At 41.1% G+C, this 12,767-nt stretch overlaps 2 protein-coding genes across 6 annotated transcripts in view; one reads left to right on the forward strand and one right to left on the reverse strand.

Moving 5' to 3' along the window:
* On the reverse strand, positions 1 to 6,728 carry LOC110054857 (uncharacterized). Of its 4 annotated transcripts, none has more exons than XM_089298825.1 (4): positions 6,599 to 6,728; positions 5,425 to 5,688; positions 4,826 to 4,914; positions 1 to 3,214 (listed from the first exon to the last, which is right to left on the reverse strand). In XM_089298825.1, the coding sequence occupies exons 2-4, from the start codon at positions 5,627 to 5,629 to the stop codon at positions 1,568 to 1,570; spliced, it is 1,941 nt and encodes a 646-aa protein (XP_089154951.1). In that variant the 5' UTR covers positions 5,630 to 5,688; positions 6,599 to 6,728; the 3' UTR covers positions 1 to 1,567. The 4 variants fall into 4 exon arrangements, with proteins under 4 accessions (XP_089154951.1, XP_089154949.1, XP_089154952.1 ...); XM_089298823.1 differs by lacking the exon at positions 6,599 to 6,728 and adding an exon at positions 5,823 to 5,962; XM_089298826.1 differs by lacking the exon at positions 6,599 to 6,728 and adding an exon at positions 5,858 to 5,955.
* Positions 6,115 to 12,767, forward strand: part of LOC110054883 (protein mono-ADP-ribosyltransferase PARP14-like) — a 22,296-nt gene continuing 15,643 nt past the window's right edge. Inside the window, exons 1-3 of one of the 2 annotated variants that reach the window (XM_089298815.1) lie at positions 6,115 to 6,365; positions 7,257 to 7,432; positions 9,220 to 9,505. In XM_089298815.1, the coding sequence (XP_089154941.1) occupies positions 6,206 to 6,365; positions 7,257 to 7,432; positions 9,220 to 9,505 (622 nt within the window). In that variant the 5' untranslated portion in view covers positions 6,115 to 6,205. The remainder of the gene's footprint in view (positions 6,366 to 7,256; positions 7,433 to 9,219; positions 9,506 to 12,767) is intronic. The other variant, XM_089298816.1, reaches the window with a different exon arrangement.

The following is a 12,767-nucleotide window of genomic DNA, read 5'->3' on the forward strand; positions in this document are numbered from 1 at the left end:
TGCCGAGTAATATGCCAGTAAATTAATTTATTCAGTATGTCCGCCGTGTCGGTAAGTAGGTCTATTATGGCGGTTAATTAGCATAACACAGTGTATGGCTGTGGACAACTTGCAATCTGATTGACCCAACAGCCAACTGCATGACTACTGTCAAAAAGTAGAGCAAAGTAAAACTGTCCAAAAACAAGTTGCAAATTCTACTGTTCAAACGTTCTGTTCGTTAATTCTACTGTAATCTTGACCAATTAGCCGCTGAGTTATTCTAAAATAAACAAGGATTTTCACGGTTTGCTTTGACTTTGATCATAGAGCAATTGCCACAAAGGGGAAGAACTACAGTGGAATCCCGCCTTACGGCCACCCCGTTAATGCAGCCACCACATTATTACGACCACTTTATTCTGGCCCGGACAACAGCTCAGTCAGTCACTTTCTTATTTAAAGAACCCGTTTCATACGGCCACCTCGGTATTACGGCCACTTTACTCTGATCCGAACAAGAGCTTAGTCAGACTTTCTTATTCCGTTGGCGACCGGATTAACGGGGTTCCACTGTACCTGTAGTCACTCAGTTTCTTACTGTTAGCGGGACGGTGCCTACTAAATACAAAGGTTTTTGCGCCAGGTTAAGACCAGGCGGAAAAAGTAGATCTTTGCAAGGGCTATTGGAATCCACAAAGAAACATTGGGATAGCCACGCATTTTTTCGAGATAATTAGCCTTGAATCTCAACAAAAATGCTGACATCAGCATTTTTCTGAAAAATGAAGGAAAGGATATTTCTACACAGATTTCCTTAGAATTCGCCTTTACATACAGAAATGCTAACACATCTATAACGACCTTAAAACTGCATGATTAAAACTGCATGATAAATGATAACATAAAAACCATTTTTGGTAAGTTTTTTTTATAACAAAATCGCTGCAACAGCGCTTTTAGCATGTCTGACAGTCATGTTTGAGAATTTTGATAAATCAACCAGGTGAAGGCAAGATAACAAATCGTGCGAGCCGTGATCAACTGTTCAAGAAGCCTGCATATTGGCTTCGTTTATTCTTTGCATATTTCTCGATCCATAAATGCGTGAAAAACGAACTTGGCCATATTCGAAATATCACGCCATCTTAATTCAGCAAGCTTACTCGACAACCAACATATTTACGCTGATCTTACAGTTAGTCCAATATCTCATTCTTTACTGCAGATCTTGCCCTCTGCAATAGGATGCTTTACATATTTTTAAGTTCAAATTCGGGGGCCCAAACAAACATCAAGAGCACTCAGGCTACAGAATAGGCTGTGACTAAGGGAGGTCTCCGGTTATATTCAACCTCATATTAATTTACGCTGTTCAAATATAAAGCCTGCAAACACAGAAAACATTCTTATACTCTAAATAAAGTTATGTATTTCCAGCCATGCTGGTCCAACGTCGCACGGAACTAGAATTAATAACAGAAAGAACAAGGACAGGAAAAAAAAAAACCACTTGCAACTGTTTCCTAATATCACACAATGAATATATGTACCTCAAGCGTTTTGTTTGACAGAATGTTTCTTTACATTAAACTTCATCACTATCGTCATCATCGCTGATGGCTTTATCACCGCTGCCAAACCTTTTGGCAAACTCTCTCTCGAAGACATCCATGGAATCAGCATCAATGAGGACAAAGCGAATGTCTTTTAGACTTCCCGGCTTTACAGGATCCTTTCCACCTTCGGAAGTTTTGGTTGGAGCTTCACTGTCCTTTCTCTGCTCTTCTTTGTTACCAGTTTTCTTTCCATCCTCTTTGTTTTGACCAGTCGCTTTTGACCCTTTTTTCTTCGCATCTTCTTTCTTCACCACACTTGGCATTGTGAGGTATTCTTCCACTGCGTTTAGCATGGCAAAAGCGCAAGCGTCTATAGGAGCGCGAAAGATGCCAGAACTAACCGCTGGTACAGCGACAGATGATAAACCAAGCTGCGATGCCAGTTTCAGACTCTCCACACAGGCCTTTTGAAGAAGCTTTATGCTCTTTTTATCGGACTCTCTGTTCCATTCTGGACCAACCGCATGTATGACAAACTTGCATGGTAAACTGCCAGCGGTCGTGTGAACTGCGTCACCAACGTGTAGAAACTGAAAGCCGCGTTCCCTTATTATCTTTTCAGATTCTCTCTGGATTTCAATTCCACCCTTTTGAACAATCGACTTTGCAAGGCCAGCTGCGTGTCTCAAAAATTCATTTGCAGGATTGACGATGGCATCAACTACCTCGCCAGTGATATCACCATAACGAAGGGAGATGGTGATGCCTTTTTCCGTTCGATGAGAAAATGTCTCTATGGAAACCACTTCTGTTGGCACTGTTCCCATTCCTTCAGCGCACAGGGCGGTTTCATACCTGGGCTGTTCGCTCATTCCTCCTTGTACTATCAGCATCACTTGTTGAACGGATGCAGCATCCCCGTACACAACAAAGGGGCCGTTTTCTTGGGGTATGTCTACTATAACTGGGTATTTATTTGAGACGTACTGCAACAAGGCATTGACTGAACCCTCATCACATCCTGTTAGGTCCATTTCCCGGGTAACCATACCCTGGGAGACAGTCTTAATTAGCATAGAAACCTCGCTGCAAGCTTCGTTGTATCTGGTCAAATCACAGTCATGTTTTGGCTTCAATGTAACTTGAGTACCACCATTTGAAGTGGCGAACTCGACCAGAAATTCCTTAGTGATCTCTTGCAACCTTTCGTTGAAAAACTTGCACATAAAACGAAAGGCAAGTGGATTCATGTTAAAAGTCTGTAACTGCATTACTGTAGAAAGCACGCTCCTTTTAGTCTCGCAAGCTTCCAGAAGAACCTTCCCTTCTGGGTTTTCATCCAACGGTGTGGCTATGATTACGCCAGAGGTTTCAACAGCTGAGCTCGCCTCTGCTGCTCCTCCCATCTCGGACGCTCCCATATTTGTTTGTGCTTTGGCCTCCACGGAAAGCTTGCACAGCTCATTTGCAATGCTTTCGTCCTTGATAAAGCAGCTCTTCACAAGACCGTGACATTCATTGATCTGGCTCAATGTGCCATATATCATAAGGCATTTGTCATTGTATTCAAACGAAATACCAACCTCCGCTTTAATCTTCTGCAAAATCTGCTCAGCCTCTTGGAGTTGAATGTTAAAATCAAAGGGATCCAGCATGGCAGTGACTTGAGAGAATACCTAGAGATAATTAGTTTTCAGTTGGTCAGGTGGTAACAATTATAAAAGAACTATGAAATGAGAGTAGTAGGGTAAACTCAAAATAAGAAGAACAGAAAAATTCCCGCATTATTACGAGCGTATAAATTGCTACCGTAGAGCATAGTTGGGCACACAATTAACCGTTTGCTAGGACAGACTATGCTGCGTAATAATTACGCTTGATGTTAGGAACATAATGTGTAAACCTCTAGTTAACAGCCTGGAGAGTTATTTGCTGTTACTAAGCGACAATATGGATCACATGTACACGATATTTTTGGATCACACGTCGAGATATTTTTGCAAATACCACAAGGACTAAACAGTGCCATAGCACGGGGAGGGGCCGGGGGGGGGGGGGAGGGGCCTTGGGCCCCCGAAAAAAATTTGACTAGCACGTAATAAAAATATTCAAAAATATAAAAGTAATAATGTTGGGAAACTGTTGGATTCTTTTAGCGTAATAAACACTCTAGTTAACTCTAATTTTTCTTTATAACGTTTTATAACAAATGTCCAAATAGTTCGTGGAGTCTATGTAATAGTTAAGTATTTATTACACAACACTGTCAATTTGTATAATAAACCTGTTCAATTAGGAGAGTACAAGGTTCATGTAACATGTCCGATCAATGACTTTAGTCAGTTAAACATTGTTGTAAACTGCTCTCAGAAGGCTGGAAAGGCTATTTTAGAGAGCCCAGATTTCAAAATCTCCCGGGGGGTGGGGGGCATGCCCCCAGACCCCCTACAAGCTCGCGCCTTCGGTGCTCGGTCGGGTGCCCCCCCCCCCCCCCCCAATTAATTTTACCCTGCTACGGCACTGCTAAGTCTACAAAAATCTGCAGGCGTTTTCATAAGTTATGTCTTAGAAATCGCCTGAAAAAGTACAGAAGAGATAGAGTATTGTCTAAGTAGCCTTTTTCAGGCGTTTAATCAGTTGAGGAACAGCACTCTTCTCAGCACTGTTTTTTTGTCGCCGCCTCTCGTCCTTCTCCGCCACCAACCGAAATGCCTGGAAGAGGCATTTTTGTACCTCTGGGTACACGATTGCTGGAAAAAGCGAAATGCTAACTAAGGCTCAGTTCAGACGTCGGGCTTCTGCCGTGCCGAACTAAATTCAGGAATTAAGTTCGACAAAAGCACAGCAGAAGCATGGCGTCTGAATCAAAAGTTTGAATTAAGTTCGGCAAGCAATTAAGTTCGACAAGCTCTGCCGTGCCTGACACGACTCTGGCACGGCAGTGATTCAGACATCGTGCTTTTGCCGCGCAAAACAAAATTCATAAATTCTATAAATGTATTTTACTGGGATTGCGTTCCCACGCAGAGTTAGAGGGAGAATTGTTACGATGCATCAGTAAATCCTGAATTTGGTTCAACTCTGGCTTGACGTCTGAATCAGAGTTGTTTTCCTCCCGTGCTACAGTCGAACCTAATTGCAAAATTTTAAGTTCGGCACGGCAGAAGCACGACGTCCGAACTGGGCCTAACAGAACTGGATCGTCACGCAATGCTCCTGTAGAACAGAGTGGCGTGACCATAAATGATTATTGCATTAATCAGTTCAAATCATAATATAAATCAAACCTCATCAGGGCTTTTCTCCTCTGGACACCGATCAACTTTAAGTAAAACTCCTCCGATGTTATGTTCTTTATTCAGAACTGTTTCTACAGCTTTACGTGGTGAGAAAAGAAAAGCAAAATTGACAGTTTAAGAAAATTAAGACTAAATACATAAATAAATGTTATAAACTCCAACTCCTGTATACCGAGTAAACTCGATTCGCAAAGGGGGTAAGCTTAATTCATCATCAAGAGTGCTTCGATGCAGGCCTTTGCCCAACTTTGATTACACTTCAACAAAGACACTTAACAATGCTTTATATAAAACAGTGCTTGGTTATAGATTAGCACGCGATTGGAGAAGTTGAAGTCTGAATACGTATAAACACCTCTCGCTTAATTTTATTAACTGCTTCGGCGCCAACATGTGTCTGTAATGTCTTGATTTATCATGAATTTCAAAGGTTAACTCGTCGAAAACAACTCAAAATGCATTCATAGCTGCAAGCAGACTGATGACAGCAAGGTTTAAGTCGTCCGCAATCAAGCGTCAAGCGCAGAAACTGACTAAAAATAAAACATAAGCAATAAAGTTATCTGTGCAAATATCCATCGACTTACTTTCTGCTTCTTCAAATGTAATAACAGCTTTATCTCCATCTTGTGTGAGCCTCACTGACGACACATCTCCGCCGCCATGTTTACGCTGCTGAAAATGGATAAAAATAGCTTCTTCTTTGGTCCCTGGAGCCATATTCGCCACAACAATGCTTCTTCGAGCGTCGTCTGAGTTCATTGCCTTTAGAATTGAATGTTCTGAAGCCATTGCTTGCCGTTTGTGACAGAAAGAATGCTATTACCTATTTCGAAGTTTCTAGAAGAAGCCTGTCGAATTCAACAACAAAGCGTAAAGCAAAGTCAGACTTGTTGGCATAAATAATAGGGATCAGATTCGGGGAATCCCCGCACAAATTACGTAGCTTCGAAGGGAAATAGACCGACTAGATACCGAAAGTTACTTTTTGAAGCAGGACGAGATTAAGACGCTACCAACCACCATGAAATGTGTTACTCCATGGACAACTGAATGCTTTCGAGTTGTTCTATTTTCGGTTTCTAGTGCCCGTTTCGTGGAAAGGGAACAAGCTCATGACAACATTTCTCAGAAAGTTTCAATAGAAACAGGGTGCAGCTGTGGCCAGCCAATGAACGGCCAACATTAGCCATAGCAACCAACTAGTAACCAATCAGGCCTCAGTGAAACTGAAACTTATTAATATTCGGAAACCCCCTTTCTTGGAATGATTTACATTTCCTGCATTCTCAGAGGCAAACAATGCTTAACTAGATCTCAGATCAACATGTCCTAGGACATTCCTTGAGATCGGCCAGAGAAATACACATGGAACGTTCGCGTATTTTGGTCTCTGGATTTCCAGAGGGCACGACAGAGTCGGAGCTTACGGTATACTTTCAGTCTAAACGAAATTCTGGAGGTGGCGATGTAGAGAGCATCGAATTCAGTGGAAGACGAGCCATTGTTACTTTTGAAGACGTGGAAGGTATTTCATTGGAATTTGTTTCAAGTCCGCAGTGTGTAAACGATATTAACCGACATTAATAATAACTGTATTCTTGTTTTAGCATGAACCGTTATTTTTTTGCTTCAAGTGAATACTGCGTCTTAACTGAATTCATTTGATCGGGGATCATAAAGATGAAATATCAAAACCGAAACCAAAACGTCCCCGTACGCGGAAGGCTTATCGAAGTTACTTTGCAGACGATGGCTTACCGCCAAATCGCGGCACACTATCCTGTCCACTACCGGATGCCGTTATAGTCTTCTGAGTCTCGTTACATATGCATTCGGCTTAGACTGATAAGCCTGCATGAACAGTGCCATAATGGCAGCGCCATACAACCACTGTCCATAGAAAATGATTGTAAAGAGAGTATCACTGAATTGCAGTCTTCTCGCGATCAAGCTTCAAGGAGTCAATGTCATCTCGCCGAAGACTTCAAATTTCACCTTAACTAACATGGTTCTTTTATTCTAGTTTGAAGAAATACCACAAGTACTAGTAAAAGATAGATTGCAATAACTGCTATGAAAACCGAAACCAGATAAGCTTCCGCTTATGCTGAAGGCTTACCGAAGTTTGGTATCATGATTTTGGCCTTATTCTTTCATTCTGGCTTGAAGAAAACCTGCTAGTACTAGCAGCACAATGTAAAAGACAGATTTAAGGAATCGTCACCAACTGTTAGAGAACCAGCTAGAATGGTTGCACTTGTATCCACACACATAGTCAACTGCGATAAATGTTCGTCGTCAGGAATCTTCCCCTCATCTCAAGATTAAACCCCTTTGGCGTGGGTGGAAAACACATACTAGAAACCGACCTCGCGTCTTATAACCCTTATAAGCCGTTTCTCTTTGTAATTGATAGCTGCAGAACGGGTATCACGTCGGCAGAACCATCGTTTTCAAAACTGTCCCCTTCAAGTGGTCCTCTTCCCTGATGCATCATCAGACCCGAGAGGTGAGGAAGGTTCAACTCTGAAGAGTGGCAATAACCCAAATCAGTCTCGACAGTGGAATAACGGCAATGCACCATCAAACAGGGTAAGTCTTTCTCCACTTAGTTTGAACACAGTGAAAAGTTGACTCATTGTGCGGGGACGAAATAGAGATAATAATAACCCTCAACAACAAGAATATAAAACAAGTAAGATAATCAAAGTATACTTTTTATTGCAAAAGGACAGAAAACGCTAATTCCAACTAACAAACTGGCATGAAAATTTTATCATTTTACTGATAAGATAATGGTTATGTAAGCCTGATGGACTTACAGGAGATACGTAACATCTCTTCTCTTGTTGAAACAAGTTTCTAGAGGGACATACAACAGGATAATTTGTCAGAAATCGTAAGGGGACAGCCATGCTCAAGAGGTAAACAACAGATGAGCTTTTATAGGCAATTTTTTTTAGTGCTGGCAAATTTATAACTGTTACTTTTTACCAGTGTAGAAATGTCTGGACCCTCTCCTTTGCAAGCAAATTGTCTTATCAAAATTTTCCAGCAGCATAAACTTTTGTCGAGTTTACACTCATTGAATACATGATGCGGTGATGTAGGCTTCAATGAGAACATGAAGAGGGGGAATTGGGTAGATGGGCTGTGTACAGCAGGACCACACGAACAATTACTTTTCTTTCTTTTTTTTAAATCTGATTGTCAACACTTCTGTTTAGTGGTGGGGACCGGGGGTTGGGTGAAGGGATGGGTGTGCTTCAACGTCCATATCCACGCGGGAGGGGGGGGCGGGGGGCTTCTCGAGGGATAAACAGAATCAAACAAGTTTCAGCCAGACAACAAGCACAGCCCACGGGAAATGGTAAGTTCACAGCTCAGGATTAGGGTTGTGAGGGAGAAGCATTGCCCAAGACCTACAACGTGCAATTCAAGAACAAAGCTAAGGTACAGATATCTGAAGGAACAGATCCGTTGCATGAGATCAGATCCGTTGCATGCGTGTGAATTTAGACTCTAGGCCACCACGCAACGTTCCTTTAATAATTTCCGCCATTTCATTGATTGATGTTTCTTTCGAGTTTCTTGTATTATTGAGCAGTATTATTACTTCACTGAATTAATTTCCACGGAAGGTATGTGCATTGCTAATTGATTAACAGACTCGAGAATTTACTTAAGAACGTTAAACTGTCAGTGCATGGGTTCTTATTTAATTAGAGATTTAAGGTAGCTCAAAACAGTTTCCAGCAGTTACATTTGGATGGTTCATTATAACCACTCTTTATCATTTGATGCTACAATCATAGTATCAAACAACTGCCCAATCATTAGTTAACACATTGATACCATTCTCGTGACACAATAGGTTACCATAGCAGCAGTATGACCTGCTAAAAACATCCTTAATTACAGCTTTAGGGGCTTATAATTCAAAACCGGCACGTTGAAATTTTTTTTATATTATCAAATTTTAATAGGTACGATAAGACGCAACTTTTGGCAAAGGTTTCTGTACATTTAAGGTGGCTCTGAACCCTATGCACAGATGTTTTTAAAATTTTGCCAAAAGTCGCGTCTTATCATGCTTATTAAAACTTGATAATATAAACAAATTTCACCGTGTCGCTTTTGAATAATAAGCCCCTAAAGCTGTAGTAAAGGGTGTTTTTAGCATGTCATACTGCTGCTATGGTAACCTATTGTGTCACGAAAATGATAACAACGTGTTCACCAATGATTGGGCAGTTTCTCAATACTATGATTGTAGAATCGATCAAGTGATAAAGAGTAGTTGTAAACGACCCATCCCAATCTAAGCAGCTAGAAACTGTTTTGAGCCACCTTAAGGTGAGGTCTCATTCCTTTTGTAGCAGCGGTTTGAAAATCAACAATTTGATCAAGACAACAAACGAAACAGTGCTGAGTTTTCTGAAACACCTCGTGCTTTCAACTGGACAGCGCCTGGGACGGTTCCAAGTGCATCTTCACGCCCCGAGCAATGCACAGTGGAAGTTTTTGGACTCCCACCCGGTGCATCCGAGGATCTAGTAATTAATTATTTCGAGAATGCCAAGCGATCTAAGGGAGGCCCTGTGTCTACTGTAGTCATTAATCCTGTATGTCAGAAGTGCCTGGTGACTTTTGAATCCGCTGAGGGTAAGTCAGCTGACTTAACACGCTTTCAGCAGTTGTGCTTATCGTGCTACCGAAACGGCTAACATGCAATATGATTATTTTTGACCAAATAATTAAATTATTAAATTGATAGGATCCTCGGGACGTTTTAATCGAATGAGTAAAATAATTGAAGATATCAAATAAACGGAAAAGTGGCCAGGGTTATGGAAAGCCGTTTGTAGCAAAATTTAATCCTTGCAATATATGGTTAATCCTTTAAATAACAGTTTTATTTAAAGATAGAAAAACGCATTCAATCCAATGGTAAATAAAATTTTTGGTTCAATTCAATCTTTTAATTTTCACGATTCAATCCAATACCTGGAATATTGATTCAATCCAATACCTAAAATATTGATTCAATCCAATACCTGGAATATTGATTCAATCCAATACCTCGAATATTGATGCAATTCAATACCTCAAATATTGATTCAATCAGGAGCCATAATCGGGGACGGAGACCGTAAGTCTTGGGATCCGCGCGCACCTATGATATGGGACAATTTTTCTATTTTTAGAACAAATTGCGCCATCCTGACGTCATATATCCGCGCGGATCCACGCACATGCCGAGGGCTCTTGCGTGGATGTTGTCACGTTGCGTGATCAAATGGTGGGAGTTGAAAGACCTTTGGGGATTATCTTGCGTATTTTTCACAGCGTAGGTAGGGAATAAGGTAGGGAATACGAACCAGGGCGCTTATATGTAGCTTTACGCTCTGAGCTAACGGAAAAGGTGGGCTTTTCAGGGTCGAAAACAAGACTTCAATCTCCCGCTGGGAATGGATAATAAGATCTGCTCGCGCTAGTTGAAAGCTTATGCGTATGTTTTTTCGTTTGTTCTGACTTAAGAATATAGCAAGAAACTCTCTACTCTGGTATCGAGTTAATTTGTGAGTTTCTCAGACAATGGTGAATCATAACCAAAACCTGTTTCGATGGTTTCTTATTGTTTCTGCTTGTTTGGTGTGTTGGCAAAAGTTTTTGAAAGGAAAGTCTGACGCGTACAATTAGCTCATTTGCATAGTGCAGCTCGTGCACTCTCAAGTCCGAGTCGGTGTTTTCAATTGCCAACAAATCTTGACAAAGATTTCTTTCGTTATCTTTTGTGCTGAGATGCTGCAACAAATTTCACGAACGCAAAAAAGGCTACTAACATCATGTGTGTTTCTTCAACATAAGCATAGTGAAGGTTTACACTGCGAAAATGAAAATAGACAAGGAGTTTTGATAACTCGATGAACAAAATCGAAATCGTTATTCGAAGTTGATTAAAGAAAGCGTCATCGTACATCTCATACTTTGCTGATTATTTCTACCTTATTCGCATATTTTCAGCTTAGCTTTTAATATGTTCTCAAACATTTATCAATCTTAAACATACTTAAAAACTACAGAGTTATTATTTGAGTTCGATGTACGCTTTCACACGAAAGTGCGGCGGAAGTACAATTTGTCATGTTTACTGACTGTACAAAACACGCATCGGCGGGCGCTCTCGTTCATCGACAACAGAGAATTTACTGGATTTTACACGAATAAAACTGAGCAGTATCTACGGACGTAGAGTTATTGGGCCTTGATGAAACATCAAGCGTTGCTTACAATTCAGGCGAAACTCAAACTAGCAAATTTTGTTTACTTTTCGGTCGCGATAGACTGGCAAATTCCTCGCAAGCGAGTGGCAAGAGGAGCTAGGAAATTATGAAGTCCTGAAGCTCTGCTATATCTAAATATATCCAGTTAGTTTTTTGCTGTGTAATGGAAAAGCTGTCAATCTTCAACATATGTGAAATTTAAAGTGGAGCAATGTACAGCTCATGTAAAAGAAGCATCCGTCGGAACACAACTTGGTCAGCGATATATATCTAAGCTTAAAGCGGAACATACCTAAATTCGACAGTCTTACTTCACTCAAACTGGAGCAGCTTACGACGAAAATACTTAATTAACCAAATTGCAACAGACGTAAACGCGTTGAGTTCTGGGCCAAAAACATGAAGAATTTCGGGAATTTCGGACGCCATTTCCCCTGCGCGACATCAGCAGAAATCCTCGCAGCATGTACGCGCGTGTGCCGCAGGCGATGGCGCAATTTGTTCTAAAAATAGAATTATTGTCCCATATCATGGGGACAACCCCAATACTAGAAATTGCGCGCGCTTACGGTCTCCGTCCCCGATTATGGCTCCTGATTCAATCCAATACCTCAAATATTGATGCAATCTTCCTGGGCCGAGCGCGGCCAACAGGAACGAGAGTAACTGAGCACTAGAGAGCATTGAAAACATGGCGGGCGAAGGAGAACTAGATTTAGAAGTTGAGTTTCCTAAGTTTCTTGCAGACATCTTGGATAACACGGAAATAATTTTTGAGAATTTTGACTCAGAAGTTGGAATCATGGAAGACCATTTCTTAAAATTCCTGTTGAGGTGCTCGAGGAACTTTGAGGACTAGGATTCATCTGGAGAACGATAACAAAGGTGATTGGAGTTTGGAGATGGACAATTCACAGAAGATTGACAGAGTATGGCTGAGAAGATATGAGGGGTTTCAACAGCTTACCTGATAAGGAACCGAAATCATTCAAGAGTATGGATATAATTTCATTGCAGGTTTCTTTAAGTCCATTGGGTTACGGGTTCAACGGAGAAGAATAAAAGAAAGGTTAGCAAAATTAGATCCCCAAAATACTGTCTTGAGATGGGGTGTGTAAATTCGCTTTGGCATCTGGATGGACATCACTCTCTGATCCGATGGAAAATACTAATTCCGCTGTATAGACGGATTTTCTCGGAGAATAATGTTTTTGAAATGTAGTGCCAACAATAAAACAGAAACAGTTCTTGTTTCTGGATGCCGTTAAGAGAGACGGACAATTTTGGCCCTCGATAGTACGAGTAGATCATGGTGTTGAAAACGTTGGTGTGTGCGATACAATGGAGCAGGTTAGAAGAGAGGAGAGGGGCAGCTTCACTGCAGGGCCATCAACACAACCAACGAATTGAAAGATTGTGGAGGGATGTTTCCGTTGTGCTTCCCACTTGTACTTTTACACTTTTTGTAGTATGGAATTGTCAGGCATCCTGGACACTTATAATTCAGTGCATCTTTCCACCTTACACTTAGTTTTTCAACCAAGGATAAACCTTGCTCTTTGCCAGTTCACTGAAGCTTTCAACCACCTAAATGTAAGAACAAAAAAAAAAAACTGAGAAATCAGGGCATTTGATAACTG

Source organism: Orbicella faveolata, unplaced genomic scaffold, assembly GCF_042242905.1.
Source record: "Orbicella faveolata isolate gen_17 unplaced genomic scaffold, um_ofav_v1 contig_3, whole genome shotgun sequence".
Lineage (NCBI taxonomy): Eukaryota > Metazoa > Cnidaria > Anthozoa > Scleractinia > Merulinidae > Orbicella > Orbicella faveolata.

Excerpts from the sequence above, each read along its gene's own strand:
- LOC110054857 (XM_089298825.1), bottom strand. The coding sequence starts at position 5,629 with ATGGCTTCAGAACATTCAATTCTAAAGGCAATGAACTCAGACGACGCT. Across the intron at positions 4,915-5,424 it reads TACATTTGAAGAAGCAGAAA|CTGTAGAAACAGTTCTGAAT; the intron begins GTAAGTCGATGG and ends CACCACGTAAAG. Across the intron at positions 3,215-4,825 it reads AGGAGAAAAGCCCTGATGAG|GTATTCTCTCAAGTCACTGC; the intron begins GTTTGATTTATA and ends AATTATCTCTAG.